The sequence below is a fragment of the Etheostoma spectabile genome, chromosome 1 (assembly GCF_008692095.1).
Source record: "Etheostoma spectabile isolate EspeVRDwgs_2016 chromosome 1, UIUC_Espe_1.0, whole genome shotgun sequence".
In the NCBI taxonomy this organism is placed as follows: domain Eukaryota; kingdom Metazoa; phylum Chordata; class Actinopteri; order Perciformes; family Percidae; genus Etheostoma; species Etheostoma spectabile.
In genome coordinates this window covers 20889166-20908795 of record NC_045733.1, presented here as the reverse complement: position 1 = coordinate 20908795, position 19630 = coordinate 20889166, and the positions used below count along the sequence as shown (strand labels likewise).

General features: G+C 41.6%; 1 protein-coding gene across 1 annotated transcript in view; it reads right to left on the bottom strand.

The window, feature by feature from the left end:
- The window catches only part of phkb (phosphorylase kinase, beta), a 114980-nt gene that overhangs the window by 83963 nt on the left and 11387 nt on the right, over positions 1-19630 (bottom strand). The window contains 5 exon segments of the mRNA XM_032520275.1: positions 2015-2130; positions 5606-5686; positions 6327-6434; positions 10233-10332; positions 13718-13856. Of these exon segments, the coding sequence (XP_032376166.1) occupies positions 2015-2130; positions 5606-5686; positions 6327-6434; positions 10233-10332; positions 13718-13856 (544 nt within the window).

Below are 19630 nucleotides of genomic sequence, written 5' to 3'. Positions count from 1 at the left end.
CTAAATCTCAAATTGCTTCTTCCCTTCCAATTATTTCACAGATCAAATTTGATCAAATTCAGATTTAAGACAAGACATAAAAGATAGCGCTAAAATAAAAAGTAAAAATTTGGAGGTATCCACCAGTTAAAATGAACGGCCAAGCTGTTATTATAGAGTTTGTATATGATAAGGTTGCTTTTATAGTTTACCAAGTATTTCATTCATATGATCAGGGCTTAAAATTCAAAGGTTTTTGATTGCCAACACATCTAGTAGATTATTAAAGTTACTATCCACCAGATTCTCCACAAGCAACGTGTTTTTTTTAACTTTTATTTTCCTAACTAACTTCACTACTTCCTTTCAGCTCCTCCTGGTTTGTTTTGTAATGTTCCCTTCATTTTTCTCAGTTTCAGCGTAGCTTGTAAATGATAGCACACACGCTAGGCCCGTAGCTAACGGTTGTATGACACGCCACGACATAGTGTTCATGGGAAATGTGGAATTAGTACTACAAGCAGTGTTGCCACATTAGGTTTCCAAGCCAAACACACACACACACACACACACACACACACTTGTCCATATTTTTTAGCAGAAAACAGACTAATCTGGCATTACTGACTTGTGGCATTGTTTCCGCAGCTTGCTGATCCAAACAGTGTCATTTGCTTGATTCATCGCCAGCCAAATTGGCTGGTAACTTCACAACGTTACCCGTTAACTTCATTTTTATGCATTTGGTGTGTTGGTGGATGTTAACTTAAAGCCCTGCATATACTCCTTCAAAAATGAAAATGACTACTCCTTATACGCAGATTTCCTTTCTGTTGCCAATAACTATAAAGACATTAAATATTCATGGTAGGTTTGTGAATTCTTACAGTAACTCGAGTTCAGTACAAGTACAAGTTAAAAAGATAAAATCCCCAAGTCTTCCAAGCCTTCTGTTGCGTCCTGCGTGGCCCTTTAACACTAGTCTGCTGCAAATGTTCAGACATGGCAAACAAGAGTGGAATGGCCAAACATGTCATCAATCAGAACACCTTTAAGGCCAGGAGACCACACCTCTACCTCTGCTTGCATCTCTCGCGCTTTCATACCACCTGTAACGTCCTGTGTTTCTATTAGATCCCTTCCTTCACCTTTAACTCGTGCTATTTCTTTCTACTTCTCCACGGTTTCCTCTTTATATTATATTATATCCTCTTTCATTCCATCTCGCCCTCCCTCCATAGTTCAATCTAAAGCACTATTATATTATCACATCATCCCTGGCCATGGCTGCTGGGTCTCTGTTAGGTCACAGATGCATTAGCAGTCTGCTGCTGTTGGTGCTGATCGTTTACTTCAGCTTATTTTTTGAAGATAATGTAAAATAGAAACAAGTAGTTTTTGCATTTTGCACCACTGATTCATGGTTGTTACACAGAAACTACCAGACGTGTTTCCAGGTAAGAAGTCACAAGATTAAACATATAATTTGTAAAGTATTACCTTGAAACAAAAGGGAAATATTTGGAACATAAAGGATGGATACATTTCAGCATAATAATATGATAATTACCCATTTTAAATTCCAAAAGGTTTTATCTAATTAGGAAGGTATTACGCTGATAGTAGCCTATAATGCTGTGAAAACATCAACATATATTACCCCATTATCATCATGTTATTACAATATTAATATAACTATATTACCACTACCCAGATATACATATGGTTATCATCAAACCCATTCCTATTTATTAAATCTGTTACCTTCTTATCACCTTATTACCCCAGAATTACGTCTTATTATTGTGATGTCTTACCCTGATTTCACTTTGGTAATTACAAGTTATTACCTATATATTACCTCTTTATTATCACACAGTTAACCCACTATTACCATCTTATTACCGTGGTAGAATGTAAAGTGCTACCGAGAATGGATATTAGCATGTAGCCTATTCCCTTGATAACAACCTGCAAATACCCCCATTTGAGCTAAGCTTTCAGTACATTTATTTTGAATATTCCGTTGACTGACCTGGAGTGCAGCTCCGTGCTGCCATTGTTGTATTTGCTGCCTCTCTCCCACATGCCGTAGTCAGGCACCCTGTAGGCCCGTTCCACGCAGAACACCAGGTTCTGGATGAAGGAAACCTGCACACAGAAAACACATCCAACACAGGGAGGCGTGGGCCCTTCTGGATGCAATACACACGCACACATTCACAGTATCTTGAATGGCTTTTTTGAAGTAATTGTTCATTTCTTACAGTGCACTGTAACTTCTATTCTTGTATTTCATATCTGTCTTATTTGATTTTAGCAGTTTTTTATATTTTTCATTGTTTAATTGCTCTTAGTGTATTATGTAATGCACTTTAAATTGTTGCTGAAATGTGCTATACAAATAAAGCTGCCTCGCCATGCCTAAATTACACATGCACTTATAATTCCAGGGCTGCAGGTGGAAGACAAACTTAAACACACACAGCCTTACACACACTTTTGTACATATATACAGTAATGAGTGACCTATGGTATTGAATTGGGGTGAGGTGTGTAACTCCCCCACTCATTACATAGATGAGTAAAAGTGGAGAAGAAAGCTGATTCCTCATCATACTGTCCCTGCAGCTCACAGACATGATGTAATTAATTGTTAAGTGTGGCAGCATGTGAGGCTATGGCTTCGTTGGCTTGTCATCTGCCAATGACACGCCGCTGAATGGACACACACCGCAACACACATTTATAGCGCAGTTTGTATTATGAGCGCTTTCATTACAGACTCTAAAAAATCCTCTGCAGTGTCCTGATTTCATCACCAAACGAAATGATGGCCTCCTGGTTTTATAGTAATTAGCAGAGTTAGGCAGTTTCTCGTATCTATCACCTGCCCCCAAAGAGCTGCAGAGACCCTGTGTCTAAAAGCTAAGAGGGAGGGATATAAAATGTTCGATGACTTAAAGGTGTTGAATCATTAAAAAAGTGGCAGTGCGCGTGGGTGCGTGTGTGTGTGTGTGTGTCTGTGTTGGCGAGCATGCTTGACTGATGGTAGATTTAATCTAAAATGACAAAGTGCGGGGAGGGGGAGAGAGAGAGAGAGAGAGAGTGAAAGAGAACGATAGAGAGAGGCAGATACAACCTGTGTAGGACTTAAATAGGCCAGTCTGTAAAGGAGGGCAGGGAGAGGGGGAGCAAAGCCGGGGAGGCTGAAAGAGAGAAAGGTTTGCTGGTTCTCCTACAGTACTATTTGGGGTTTTATGAGTGGAGTGATTAACGAGGGGAACTTTTTAGTATCTTAATGGTATCTTAATGAATGTTACTGCCCACCGGCCAAACAAACCTCTCTGTCTCCCTGCCGCCAGAAAACAGTCAAAGCCAGTTCCGGGTTTTTTTTTTATCCTTTAGAAGATGGTTTTTCAGAAGAATACTATATGTGCTGCTGCTTTTACCTATATATATATATTTGTATCACACTGTGTAAAAATGCATACACCTGTACAATGTGAAAAAACACAAACGGTGATACACACAGGCTAATGAAAAGCCCCATTTCATGCTGCATGAGACTGAAAATGGCATCTGGAAGGAGGTCGATAGTGCATCTTCTCAGAGGACACGCAGCAGCCTTTCTATACCGCCTACCCCAAGAAAAAAAAGAGCACCGCAATGCAGCTTAGACAAGTAAATGCCAATGGACATCCCGAGCAGTGGCTGAGCTGTCAACTAACTAATCACATGCAACACATGCCACCGTGACAAGGTGATTAGTCCAAATGGAATGCTTTTCAAACAGCGTTCAGTGAGAACACATCAAAAGTCCTTTTACTCACTGGATCTGATGTTAGTTAATAGAAGGATGGGGGGGGTCTACATCAGTTTGAATTATGCAACCTAATAAGCATTGTTTAAACATGCATAATAAGCCTGCTGTGCAAACAGGACTGCCCTCATAACAAAAGTTGCATTGTCAATTTGTCTGCCTTCACGAGTGAGAATTGGAGAAAAATGAGAGGTTATTAGGGAGGTTTTTATGTAAACAAAGTGAAGACTGCACGCACTAATTGGTTAGTGGCAAAATATTTTACGATGCCCTTACTTTTTTTTCCAGTAAACAAATAGATTGCGTTACCCGCGGCACGACTTCCACCGCTCTGTGGCGGTAAGTAAAGCTCAGAATGAGCACACTATAAAAACTAACAGAATTAATGAAGTTCCAACAGCTCCTCCGGGCCATAAACAGCACAGTGTATAAACTTAACGGCCAAGTTGCCTTGTTGTTTTATTAAGAGACAAACATAAAAAATGACACGGGAAAGATACATCAAACTCTGTAGAAATACATTGAAAGTTGCTTTTCAGTAATAGCTTGGGTTGGTGTGCTGCCAAATAAGACGTTACCGGTTCGATTCCCTCGAGGACATTTAAGCCTCCACAATGGAATCCTCTAAACGTTTCCCTGTTGAGAGTCAATTGAGCGGCTCAGCAAAAACATAAATGTGAGCCGAGCTATAAAAGTGAGATACTGTGCCCATATCCTGCATTTGTGTCGGCTCTAGGATATCCGCGGGGGATTTAGGGTTCATCTAACTGGCTTTAGAAAGCCCGTGCTCTCACGTTAAAGCATCTGGTGGCATCTAAGGTTGCATCACATAATAGAAGTCTTATGAATCGCATCAGGTGCCACAGTTTGTTTTAGAATAAAACATTTTCACAACAGGATTTTTTATGTGCATGCATACAAACTCAAAAAGGACACAACAGTTTAGGGATGCTTCAAAATATGTTACCGTACAGCAGGGCTGTCAAACTCATTTTCACTAAGGGCCACAGTGGAAAATGAGAATCATAACAGGGGCCAGACATGCTTATATTTATTTATTGAAAAAGTCAAATGTCTTTGACTGCATTATTGCATGTCTCACGTAGTCTTCTCACTTACAGTTTGGTCCTCGGCCATCGTAGAAAAAACACTCGAAACGTCGGAAAAAGTGACAAAAACTTGGTCGGCCAAAATGTATCGTGAACCTTAATTGACATGCGGGCCGGATCAAAATCTGTGAGGGGCCGGATTTGGCCCGTGGGCCTTGGGCTTGACATAAGAGTATAACAATGCTGTAAATACGATATCTATTTTGGATTGAAAGTGCTCAAAGACACACGCTGTCCATGAACAGAGAAACTAAAGGTAAAGCTAGCAGCTCTGTGTCGCTGCACTGGTTTTTAGAAGATATAACGTTTACCATTTTCATCATCCTGATGCTAACATTTGCTCATTAGCACTAAACATTAAGTGCAGCTGAGACTAAGTTTTGCATTAGATTTGGTTCAGTGAGTTAACTGCTCTCACTCCAAAAACAAAGTCTAAAAATTCAGAAATATGTAATATTGACAGAAGCATTCTGCAAAGGAAACAACATTCTGCATGAGGAAATGTAGTTTTGTTCAATGTGTGATTATCTTTATGAGAAAAGAAGTGTTTTTATACTGTCTGGGACTTTAGATGGATACTGATTGCTGCTGGTGGATTAGCCACAAAAATATCAAACCAATAAACAGGACTGGGCGTAAATCCCTGGTTTTCCAATATCAATCACCTCGGCAGTCATTCTACTGTCTGGTTTACCTCATCTGTGTTGTAAATGATCTGCAGACCAGAGCAGATCATCTCCACCAGATACAGCAGAAACAGAGAAACAGCATCGATCTGCAGAAATGACAGGGGAAGGACGGAGAGGATGAGATACCATTAAAGAAAATGACATGTCACTCGTACACTGTGTGATATTTCCAGATTTGTCAATACAGCTGTCTTTAATTTCCTACATAGTGTAGCGACTGAGACATGAACTTTAGAGTAGCTATTAGGCTTCTGGCATTGGACTGCTGTCATCAATAACGCAATCTGCTTCATGGCGAAGTTGTTGGAGAAGCAATCACGGCCAAGGACTTAATGTGTATACAGTGTTTACCATCTATACAGCTGGGGTGATTTATGAACTTTTCTTTGTCGCAACATCGTCATTTTGATTTTCTATCTTGCTCTCTTGATGCATTAGCCACCCTTCATTAGAAATGCAGCCTCCATCCAAACGTTACACACCAAATTGACCTGTGTCGATATAATTGACGGAGGAATAAGCCGTTTTAGTGCCAGTATAATTCACATCCAGCCCTGAGGACAAGTCAATTATCCAACCGTACACGCATGTACAGCAGAGACCGGGCTGAAACAATTAAACATGTTTATGTGCATTGTATGCACACATCTAAAACACACACTTTGTTTATGCACATACTGTATGTAAAAACACATTTTCATTGCACTTGTGTGCTGGAAGGCTGACCTGCAGGTGGTGGTAGTCGTTGTAGGAGTGAACCTCGTCCCCCGTGTCTACGTCAAACACAGAGTGCAGACACTTGGAGGGGCTGGGATCCTGTTTAAACTGCTCCACCTGGCAGAGAGATACACAGCGACAGAGAGGACAGGATGAAAAGAGAGGTCAAAGGTAAGCAGGGAGGGAGGGATTTGTTTCCTCAACAGTATACCACAGCAGCAGCCTTGAACACATTCAACAACACACCATTGGGAACATTGGGTGTTAAGTTCATGCATGGTAATGAACTTTCTTAATCTCTGCTGCAATGTCTGTTATGCTCCAATGGCTGCAGTGGTTTTATTGTATATTGAGGTGACATCGTTGCCTACATTTTTTACATCTCACCATTACACCTCAATTGACACTTCAACTCCTTTCAGTGCTTGCACTTCACCAGACTCCTCCACTCCTTTCAGGATTTTCACTTGAACTGTAATGCTCAACTTTTTTATGTGTTTAAATTCCATCCTTCTACTTTTAATGCTTGCACTTCAACTGACTCCTGAATTCCTTTCTTTCAATGCTCCTGTTTGAGGGGCCACTTCAACTACTTTCAGTGCCTCCACTTTAACTTTATCTATCATACCCATCCAAAGCTTCAAAGAATCAAATATTTAGGCAGTTTCAAATATTTTCACTACAATATTTGAGACTTCAGAACATCTAGCCATTTCTAGTAAGCGTTGGGTTTAAACTAACTTTAAGTACAAGGGCCTCCAACGGAACTGTTCTGCTAAGCCTGACTTTAAGGCAATGTTCAGCTATCCAAAATGCAGGACTACTACTAAACTAAGGTTTGGGGTCACTTAGAAACTCCCATTGCACTCCATTGTAGACAGAATTCCAGCGGAGACCAGTTGCAGTGTTTTTTTAACCAGGGCAGCAGTTTTCAGATTACATTATGTGCTTACATAATTGCAAAAGGGTTCTCCAATGTTTTCTCAGTTGTTTTTTTTACAATGATATCAGATTAGTAAACAGAATGAGCAGTTGGAACACGGGATGAATGGTTGCTGTTAATAGGCGATCTAGATATTGCATTAAAGACCAGCCCCCCACCCAGATCAGCTGGTATTCTGTCTATAATGGAGTGGAATGGAAATTTGTAAGTGACCCCATACTTTTGACCGGTAATATACCACATATACTATATGAAATCTGTTGTTTGTCTGATTAAATAAACTGTCTGTCCGATGAGCAATAACCGAGGAGGATAAACTGTCCAACAAAACCGAGTCTGCTCTGAAACATAAAGGTCAGCTTTAGGGCAGTCGAATTATGACTTGGTTTACAACAAATGCATAAAAACCGAGTACAGTACATAAGTTGCATATTGTGTTCAGTGAAGTGTTGGTCGGCTTTGTGTGTGCTGCACCGACTCGACTACACCCCACATTACGGCTGGGCCACCAGCTCCGTCGCGCACAGTTATAAATAATTGTCCCTTTGTCCCATTTTTACCTCATTTGTTTCTCTTCTCTACACCTCTTTCGCTGCTCTCTCCATCATCAAGGCCCCCCTCTCTGTCTCCATTTTTCTCTCCCTCCCTCCGTCCCTCCCTCGCCTCACTTCTCCCAGTACTTTCTATTATTCCCTCTCCCTTTTCTTTGTTGTCCCTCTTGGTCTCTTTCTCTTTTTTCAGATTCTTCTGTATTTCCTCTTTTTTCTTTCCTCTGGCACACTACCGCCGCCCACCTCGTTCTCTCTCTCGCTCTCTCTCTCACTTAGTCAGGTCATAGTGGAGACCCTCTGTCCCACTTTTACTTAAATTGCTCTACTTCCTGCCATCCCACAGTGACTGCTATGTGAGTTTGTGAGTTTGTGAGTGTGAGTGTGTGTGTGTGTGTGTGTGTGTGTGTGTGTGTGTGTGTGTGGTGTGTGTGTGTGTATTACAGTGAGTGAAAGAGCTACCTCTGCAGCAGCTAACAATAGTTACTGCTGTTTATGTTTTGATAAAGCCTACTTCTGTGCAGAGGTCTCTCTGATTCTCGCTCGCACGATGTCAAGTGGCTCAACTCTCGGGAGATTCTGATTGGCTCCAGATCTTGCTTATTGTTTCAAGTGCTGCAATGCACCAATACGAGCTTCAAATTACTGAAACGCTTCAATGTCTGCTGCTCCGTCCAGTAACAGGAAATTGTACATGTTCGCCTTACATCTATTGCCAACTCAAATCTCTTGCATCTCATCAAACCAACAACAAAGAACACCGCGATGACACGTTATCACCTTATGAAGTTAATATGGCAAACTTGTGAGCAAACAGTGGCTTATTCACATTCATTTGGAGTTGTGTTTGTGTCCACGTCACAAATGCAAGTCCAAGTCCAACATTCACTCTCCTTTCAGCTCCATTTTGGTCTCTACCGCCTCCTGAGGAAAATATATATACGTGGTTGTTTAGCTGTCAAATGTCCCACTATGTTCACCAGATACTTTCTAACTTGGACTGATTTGCTATTTGGTGCAGCACTGGCACCATACAGTGTCTTTTAGAGCTTTTTTGCTGAAAACAGCTGCCTGCTTCGGCCAAAACGACACTACGAGCGGTGAAAAGGAACAGCTGTACAACTGCAACAACATTACAATATTACACATTGCTAAAAATGCTCCATAGAGCCGTATAATTCTGCAGTCAGGTGATCATTTTCTGAGGCTACGTTATGACAGGAGACACCTTACACACTACAGTGTAGTTATTTAATACTTTGTTAATATAAAAGCGTTTGATTAGCTTTAAGTCTCCAATAGTGAAGAGGTAGCCCTTAAGTGAATATATGTTGGAATAGTAAAGATGGTGGAGTTGTTGTGGAAGATGTGTAGATACTGCAAAGCAAGAGGTGATACTGCAAGTACAAGTAAGGGGGAGTGAGTCTCATCATATTTAAAGGTATAGATATGTACGTTTTCAGAACAGGTGTTTTCTTAAAAATAAGGTGACATGTTAGTGGGCTAAACCTACAATGACAACATGTACCCCTGTCTCCAATGTTATTTATTTATATTTATGTTTTATTAAAAAACATAAACATCTAAAAACAGTTACAAACAATACACATTTTTTTAAATAAAACCCTGTCTCCAGCGTTGAAGTCCAACGCTTTTGGATGAAAATAAGAGCATTATACCCCTTGCATCTTCTGGCTTCCTTTGTGTTCACTTTAGAAGATCGTCCCTAGACACCACGCCACCACAGTGGGGCCCAGCTGCTGTATTTGCTCTGTGACATTTGCCCAGCAGTGGCCCCGTGTCACGTCTCCATTAGAAATGCCATGTTCTCGGTAAGTGTTGGAGACAGGGCCGTAACGAACGCTGCTCTGTGTAATTAGCTGTGTAAACGCAGCTTTGTAATTAAGACACGGAAAAGCTTTCCCCTAAATTAGGTCGTCAAGGTTGAGGCAAGATAAAAAAGAAAGGCTTTTTAAAGGCACACAATGTAGACATGGACGTACACACACAGCCAGCTGCGCTATTAAAAAATGTCATTTGTGAGGAATAAAAAACAGCGTAAAAAGAACGTAGACAGTTCTGCTTTGGTTATGCAAAATGGCATGTATTGCCATTTTCTATTCACAGTTTAATCATGCACATGCATCAGGTTTGATGGTGTTGATGTGGTGTGACATTTCCCAAGCGGAGCAAAGGTCTTTGGCAATTAACAGATTGGCAATTATTAAACCCTTATGAGTAAAACAACCGGCTCCCATTGTCGTATGTGATGAAATGAAAGAGAAACCAGATGTGTCCAGTGATCCAGGTCAGTGTGACTTTGATGAATCTCAGCTCAGAAATACACCTTTGATCTGCGGGTAGTTTTTATGCAAACGTGCAGCGTGAAAGCAGGAGCGGAGTGGAGGCCGGGTAAAAACTCACCTTATCAGCCTGCCTCATGTAGCAGTAGAGGATCCCTCTCATGCACTTGATGGCAGAATGCTCCAATTCATGGGTTCGCCCCATATCGTCATCAATGCGTCTGCATGGGGGACGGGGACAGGGGCGGGGGGGACAGGGAGAACACACAGGTCAACACAAGTCCCTGTGCAGATGGACACTGCCGCGCAAACAGACTCTGGCGTGTTTCACCATTTGGTGATTTGGTTATTTTAGACCATCAGAGCTTTCAATTGAACTGTGGTGGAACCAAACATCCGGCTCTGAGACCTGAAAAGGCGGTTCTCTACCACTCTACCATGCTCATAATTCCTCATTTCATTGTGGGCGCGTCACCTAAGATGCCCAGTGAATTAGTTGCCTGACATTTAATGTGCTTTTATGTTTACTCCTCTTTATTAATTCCAAAGACATCAGTGTGAACTTTAAATGAACAAGCACTTAAAAGCAATAATCTATAATTAATCTCCTCGGTCCTGACAAACTGAAGTCAGCCAAAGGTATAAAAGCAACCTTAGTCACTGTTGGTGGTAGGGATTGAACTAGCAACCTTTTTATCACGAACTAGTCTGCCTAAACACATTCAGCAGTAGCTTAACATTAACGTGCAATTTGTAAAGCCTTAAAAATCAGCCTTACACCCACATATGTATCATCCCAAATTGTGAGCACAAATGAAAAAATATGTTTTTAAAGAGCGTAATCCTGCTGAGAGATGTTTTTTACAGTGTGTTCTGGGGACAGGCAGCTAGCAGATAGTGAGGAGATGTTTTTTACAGTGTGTTCTGGGGACAGGCAGCTAGCAGATAGTGAGGAGATGTTTTTTACAGGCAGCTAGCAGATAGTGAGGAGATGTTTTTTACAGTGTGTTCAGGGGACAGGCAGCTAGCAGATAGTGAGATGTTTTTTACAGTGTGTTCTGGGGACAGGCAGCTAGCAGATAGTGAGATGTTTTTTACAGTGTGTTCTGGGGACAGGCAGCTAGCAGATAGTGAGGAGATGTTTTTTACAGTGTGTTCTGGGGACAGGCAGCTAGCAGATAGTGAGGAGAGGTTTTTTACAGTGTGTTCTGGGGACAGGCTTAGAGCAGCTTTAATATAATATTACATGTGGCGTTTTCTTTTGAGGGGTGCAAATGTTCCTTCCCGGGACTCATTTTCAGAGCCGGCATCAGGAAACCGTGGCCAGCCCCACATTCCTGATGGGGCTGGCATATCTCAGATGCACAGTACAAAGGTTATGCTAATAATGACTTTGGGCATTGACAGAGGAAAGCCAAGCCGCTGAGGTGAAACTTCAGTGGTAAACAGTACATTAGTCTTTTAGATGTGACCCTCTACATCAAAAGTGATGGCAGGCAGAAGATACAGGGGGAGGCAGCTTTTGATCTACCACTGTCCTGTTTTTAGGACCTTCATTACTGACTACAAGGTTTAAACACTGTAATATGCATGAGGGGATCCAACACCGGCCAGGGGTTACAGTAACATACCCAGTTCTTCACATTTTACTACAATTAATCAGCAAAACGCAGTGGGTGTCAGAAAGGTTCGACCACTACTAATCTCACATTGCCAGACCCATCTCCACAGCGCTGCGTAGACAACTACAAGACAATATGAGGGACGCATCTTAGTCCTAGAAGGTTACAACCCACTCAACATCCCAAAAATATATTAATATAATAACATATCAAATGTAACAAAATAAAGAATAAAATGTGACTGGGCAACGTGATAGATAAAACTCATCATGTCTACTAGGAGTTTGTGGCAAATCCAAGTTCCACACACACACACACACACACACACACACACGCACACACACGCACACACACGCACGCACACGCACGCACACGCACACGCACGCACAGCTAGGCGTGAAGTAAGTAATGGCACTAGCCAAGCCTGTCAGATGAGAATCATCTTAATTAAATCCCAGTGACAATTCTAATAGGAGGCAGCCATGACTGATGATCTGCCGCTGGTCACATCACTGCAGTACACTATTTTTACCCCTCTCTTTTCCTCTGTCATCCCCCCTCCATGTCATTCCCGCAGCCAGTCTTTCTCTCCATCTCCCATCTTTTTTCTCCCTGTCTCTTATCTCCCCATTTGCCCAACTCCCTCTCTAACTCCCACTCCACATCTCTACGTTTAGAACTTCCTTCTCTCCGTATTGTCCCTTTTCCTCACTGTCTCCATCCATCCATCCTTCCTCTCTCTCACTCCATCCTTTTCTTCATCCTTTCTCCTGTGTCCTATTACAGGCTAATATTGTGAAGTGCTCTTTTCCCTTGAAGCTAATCAACCAGAAATGCAGGCATCAAGAGCAGGGGTGGTTGATAAAGGAGTTTGGGGCCTTTTACACGGTTCTCAGTGAAAGTGGAGAGCGTTCTCCTTGAACCAACAATCTCAAAGTGTCAAGAAAGGCCTTCAAATAACAGAGGCAGATTTGAGCGCAGGGTCATTAAGCACAGAAATAGAAGTGAGTGGAACAAAACCAAAACTCAAAGGAGAAGGGACACAAGGGGCCGAACCGTAAACCGGTGTAATTAAGGATTACTTGATCTGTTCTTTGTTCTACTGCTCTATATAAACACATTCTAAGTGATCTAACCATATATTTTAGTGGTGCTTTTACATCACTTATGCTGTGGTACTGGACAAATATATAAGAGGAAGCGAGCACTCTGTCAAAATGACCATACACTATGTGTTCATCACATCCAGCTACACACCAGGAATTTAGGTTTAAGGCTGCCGGTGGTTTATGAGCTCCAAAGTGACATTATCTCTAGGTAAATAACCGCTTGTTTAACCCCTCCCCTTGTTGAGGTGGTGTGCATAGAGCAGCAGTTAGAGCTTTTTTTCCAGTGTTTTTAAAAATACCAAAAACACAGCAACAAAATAAAAGGTCAATTTGGTGTGTTGATTTTTCAAAAATGTGCGGTCGTTTTCTTTGTGCTTCCACTTGGGGATTGGTGCAAAGTTGCTTAGTGCAGCTTCAAACTGCAGTAGCTACTGGAGCCGACCTCAGGATGGACAAGGGTCGGCTCTAAAAGAGGATACTCTGTGTATGAAATACATAGTGCATAATGCCGCAGAACTAGAGACCAGGCCAGCCCAATTTACTTGGCCAAGCGTGTAGTTTAGTTAGCGGTTTGATGTGGTTCACATCGATGACGATGGTGATGATTGTTTGTGATTTGATAATGTTGGTCTTCTGAGCCACTGGTATTCAGGTCACCCCCCCAGCTCTTTCTATATTGTATGACTATGTTGTTTGTCATATATTGTAAACCTTGCTTAAAACCAATTGCCCTCCGGGGACAAAATGAAGTTGAAAGTTGAAGCAGAGGGTCTAAATCCCAATTCATCAGTTAAATAAATTGAACCCTGTACCCATGAAACCCATCCTGCATGGTTAACATGTGAGACTGCAAGAGTGTGTGTTTGTGTACTAACCGGTGGGCCATCGCCAGGGCCCAGGCACTGGCAGCACAGTAGAGGGAGTCCCGGACCTTGGCCTCCTTGCAGGTGGAGCACGTTTTGACGGGGAAAAGGCCGGTGGTCGGACTCTGGTAGTTCAGAATGGTTGTCTTGACTAGATTGAATGAGACAGAGAGAAAGAGACAGAGGAAGTGGTGACGCAACAGATCTTGCGAAAACTGGAAATGTTGTTATGATCTACTCAAAGCCACATTAGTTGACACACCTCGCTTGTTGTGTGTAACAGGTGTGAAAAAAACAACTGGAACACACAACAAGCGAGCACTGCCCCATAAGCCTTTTACAAAACAACAGATGAATGAACTTAAAGTTCTGAAGACAAACAAGTCCAAAAGACTGCTGTGCAAACCATTATTCATTACTAGTTTTCACTAAGAGAGTGCTGTTTTCTGAAGGCATATACAGTACATCATCATGCTCCCACACACTTTGCATGACCTTACTCTGTCTGTTTTTACTCCTACACTTCCATCACACCTACGCCAGTAGCATTTTGGATCCAGCTTTTAGATGTTCACGTGTCAGGGCAGATGTGTGGAGCCATTTTTATTCTACTTTGCTGTTTCAGCTGGACATAAGGAGTCCTAGGGTCAAACCAGACACAGGAATGGACTATCAGTGTGTATTTTACTACATCTGGGCTTTTTTGTGCGTGGGAATGGAACGTTTCTCCAGCTTTCCTCCGAGTGTCTCGTATGCATATTCAAGCTCAATAAAATAAAACCAATTAAATATTGTTAAATTCAATTTAGACCGGGTTGAACAACATCAGACGTTTGGCCGACAATTGTTCTTCTTTGATAAAAGTAAGCAAAAGTTAATGCAATAAAGTCACTTGGAGAAGAGCTCAGTTTGTGTTACGCAGCCAAATACAGTAACAGTAAACACTGAGAGTGTGAAAACAGATGGATGTCTATTCAAGGCGAGCAAAGTGTGAACGGCGACATGGAGAGTGAACGGCTGCGACAGCAAAGAAAAGCAATAATTCCTGGAGGAATATCACTTGGACTCAGGGTGCCTTTGTTGCGCTTCAGCAGCACAAGATGACAAGAGTCTGTGTATGTTCATGTTGCTGTTTGGCAAGACGCTGACAACACACACATGGAGTTGTGCAAGCTGACTTGCTCTGTGTTATGTGCACACACATAGCCACCACTTAAAGACTTAACTTGGACTCATATGAGGAGATAGAGGAATCATTTCCTTTCCTATATAACTATTTAACGGGAAATTAATTGTTTTTTTTTCATTTAATTTAATGGGATAAGAGGTTTTCAATGTGGCTGCACAATATGTCTTTTTTTTTAATCGTCATTGCAACATTAACTGGCGCAATAAACATATCGCAAGATTAATGCAATTAAACTAATGCAACCTGGACATTTGGTTTATTTACATTTACATTTTAGCATATTATTTAAGCCTTTGCACATTTTTGTTCCCCCATCCTGTACATATTCCAATATTTGTTATTTTTACTTTATTCGTATTATTATTTCATGTATATTGTATGTATGTATATTTTTCCTAGTATTTCATTTATATTTATATTTTGTGCTTTGTGACTGATTTTGCTGCTGTAACACAGGAATTTCCCATTTTTCTTGGGATCAATAAACATCTATCTATCTATCTATCTATCTATCTATCTATCTATCTATCTATCTATCTATCTATTCAAGATAAATTCAACAATGTGTTGCATTGTAGCAGAGCAGCGAAAAATGCAGAACGTAGTACACTCTTATATCTGTTTATTTATCACAAGTAATATCTAGAATACTTATTGTACAGCCCTAGAGATTTCAACTGGAGGACCAGGATTTCTGTGAACTTCTCCCCCGCTTGAAGTAACTCGGAGCATAACACTGGCTCCTTGGTGTTCTATAGCTGACTCTGACCTCTGGTCTCCCTCTGAGAGACTTCCCTATTCTCACATATATTCAAAAACACACAGCACAACACTGCATGACCGGCAGTGTTTCTTTACTTCTGCACCAGCATCAGAGTGGAAATGAAGACATCACCCATGGAAACTTCCTCATGTGTAGCACAACTGCGCCTCAAACATAAACTTTGACCAAGCACCCAAAAACTACACATGCAAATAGCTTGAGATAGAGCACAGCTTTTCTTCACAGTGTGAATGTCTCCCGTTCAGTGGTGCAAACCAACTTATTTAGACTCGCAGAGGCTACTTTGTATCAGTTTTAGTCTGACCTCGGATGGAAACATTTCAAGTACGAGAACACATTGCTCCGTGTAATTATCTGACCTTTGGCTTTCCCTGTCTGAAGTCTTTGTCATGCACAGAAGTACTTGTAAAAAGCCGATTAGAATCCCAATTACTGTTTACATGGCCAATAAATATGAGTTTTTTAGGAGAAGTCTGTAGGGAAACCAGATTTATCCTATCCCCTAGACTAGGACTAGAGGATGGATACCCGACCCGAGCCCGACGGGACCCGACGGGACCCGACGGTACCCGACGGGCCGGGCCGGGTTCGGACAGATTTTTAGAAAGGATGTTCGGGTTCGGGTCGGGCTCGGTCACATCAACGCGATAAGGCATTGAACATTTTGAATTTAAAACAGCTTATTATGTAGGTAATGGCGCTTGTTGCCCCGTGTGCATTGATGCGCTCATCTGTTGACATTTCCGAATGCCTTCCTACAATTGCTTAATAAAAGCGGCTTTCCACACAAACAAACGTAGGCTACATGTGTCATTAGTATGAGAAACAAATGCGATTTTAACTGTGTCGGGCTCGGGTCGGGTTCGGACATAAATATCTTAATGCCTGTCGGGCTCGGGTCGGGTTCGGTTACTGCTCTGTCGGACGCGGGCCGGGCTCGGACAGAAAAATCCGGCCCGATCCGCACTCTAGTGTGGACTAGCCAGACCCTCCTCCACAGCGTTGTGGAGGAGGGTCTGGCAATCTCAACTTTTACCTTTTTTTATGCTAAAAAAACGTGCAGTACTAATTTGGTGATGTGTGGATTAGAAGACATTTAAATATATACACCAGGCTACACAGAAGACTATATCGCAATATGAGGCACCTTGTGTATAGTCATTGAAATTCAGCGTAGGTGTCTAGACGTGTTGAAATCTGAAAACCCCCAAATCAATGCTTACTGGCGTGTAGGTGCAACGTGCTGCTGAACAGTGGCAGCATCAGGTACTGTGAAGGGAACGTACCAACATCTTTTTATTATTTTAGTGTTACTGGAATGAAAATAGAAAGCTCTACAGCGGGTCATGGAAAAGAAGAGAGACATTTTTTTAGCCTTGACGCTTTAGGTTGTGACTGTGGATGTCTGACTAAAATGGATGAGAAGGATGAACTAAGATGGTTCAAGTTCACCAAAGTTCATGCTCAGCATTAGTTACCGAAGACAGAACAATGGATGGAAGCCCTTAATACGAACAGATCGGAGCCCTCCAATAATATATGCAGAAATATTACGTACTCAAACAGAAAGCTTCCGGGAAAGTAATGTATCTGTTTAACACACACACACACACACACACACACACAACACAAACCTCGTGCAGAGGTCTCCTAACTGATGACTAATCTGTCTGGAGGGATCACTTCATTTTTCATCAGAACATTATGCCGGTGCAAATGACGGGGACATCCATTCTGCACTGTCGTTTGTTACAGAGCAAAAGAGAGACAGAGGGGAAGAGATTGATGGGAAGATGGGAAGATGGGAAGGGAGACGGAAGAAGACAGAGACTGAGCGAGAGATAGATGAAGAAGAAAAAAGAGAATGCATGTGTATCTATGAGTAAAACGAGTGAAAGCAATGGCTGCTGGGAGAGAGTGTATGTACGTGTGTGTGTGTGTGTGTGTGTGTGTGTGTGTGTGTGCATGCAGGCGACTGTCAAATTGCCAGTGAGATATAGAGGTTGATGGGGTAAATTAGATCGAATAATAATAAACCTCGCAGGTACTCCGCCTCCAAGTACCACACTAATGAAGTCCACACTTACAGGCATGCACATGTGAAGACACCGCTTTGTGTTATTACTAGTCTGAGGACATTTCATTGGCTCATACTGTATTCAACCCTGGACTTATTAAGGAAACTGGACTTGTTAGATGAACCCTAATTAAAGTGGGGCTTGTGCAAAGACAAATGATGTATTCATTTGTGTGCCCTTGTAAGGACACTCAGTGTCAGCATAGAGTAAATTAAGCGTAAACACGCATGCTCACACACACACACACACACACGCGCACACACGCTCCAGATTCCTCTAACCAGTAATAGGACAGTGCCTTTGGGTATAGGCTAATTTTGACTGTGGCTACATTACCGGTAGAATGTGAAAGACTGTGAGATGCATTTGTCATCACACTCCCCAGAAACAACTTTGTCTGTCAAATTCATGAAGAAACATGAAGAAAGTGTGTACATACTGTAAATTTAATAAAGTCATGATAGTATGGCGGACCTTTTGGCACCTTTATGGGTTTTTTTGGAACATGTCTCAACTTTTCCACCAACAATTACAGCTATTAAAGCAACATTAGAGAACTTCTTGTAGCTTAAAATAATGGTTTCAAAATAGTTTCAGTGATTCATCGACTCGTAACAGGGTCAACGGCACATTCGCTGTGTGGCTCTCTACCGGCTCTAACCATGCTATGCTAGTTTGCTAGCTCGAGTAGCGGATCTGTAGTTCCAATGAGACAGAATGGGACAATTCTGTTTCCAACCCAAAGGGGGGAAAAGTTCTCTAGTGTTGCTTTAACTAAGATATACAGTCATCATCATTGATTTCAGTGTCTGTATGATAAGTTTATGACGAGTATTCAACCATTTAACCAGAACCACGCATTCCATGAATAGTTGGTTTAAGTTAAAAAGACCACTTTACAAACACTGCCCATCATGGGGTGACACCCTTATGATATCCAACTAGGGCTGGGTAACAGACTTCAACACTGTTAGGCAGCCTCCATAGTATCAAGAGTCAGAAAATGCCTCGTCATTCAATACTGAATATCAATACCAGTAAATCTCATCAGTGTCAGTGAGCCAATAAGGTTGCAGCATGCTTCTACCAAGATCTAATAGTGCTTTTGATTGGCTGTCTAACGTCAAACAGAGAGACTTGACTTCAGTATGGTTGTAAACGGGGCTAAAAAAAATTATTTGTATTTAGTTTAGTTATATTCATTTTACATTGTATTGTAAAAAGTATTGTTAAGGAACCGGCATCAAATTCACAGTATCGGCATCAGTATTGAACAATTTTGAACAATGCCCAGCCCTATAGACATTAGAGCTTAAAAAAAGAGATTACAAATCAAATGAGTTCATATGCATGCTCATGACAAATATGTATATTATTATTAATATACTGTATATTAAATGATTATTTTTATTTCATAAAAAAGCTGATGATAGGATGAGTTGCGGAGCTCTGATGTCTCTCAGTTTGGATCTGGAAAGGACTCGAGGTTTCATCTTCTGCACTACAGGGCTGCAGAAGTCCTCATTAGACGCAGGACGTAAATGATGAGAGTGCTCAACGTCGTTCAGCTATACTCTGCAAGTTTCTCCGGATGCAAATCAACTGTTGTTGGGGGGTTTCCTGCCAAGCCATCCATCAAGCTAATGTCCCACTAAATCAGCAGCTAATGTCTCAGACGCACACAGCCTGCTCCTTACAGTGGGCCATTTCCCTGCACCGACAGGGTGGGGGAAACGAGAGAAGATGATGAGGAAAGAAAAAAGAAATACTGAGAGATAGATTGAAAGGAGAAAAATAATAAAGAGATGAACGACGGAAGGAGAGAGATGATATCTGTACAGTACCACAGCAGATGCTACAGGGGGAAAAAAAAT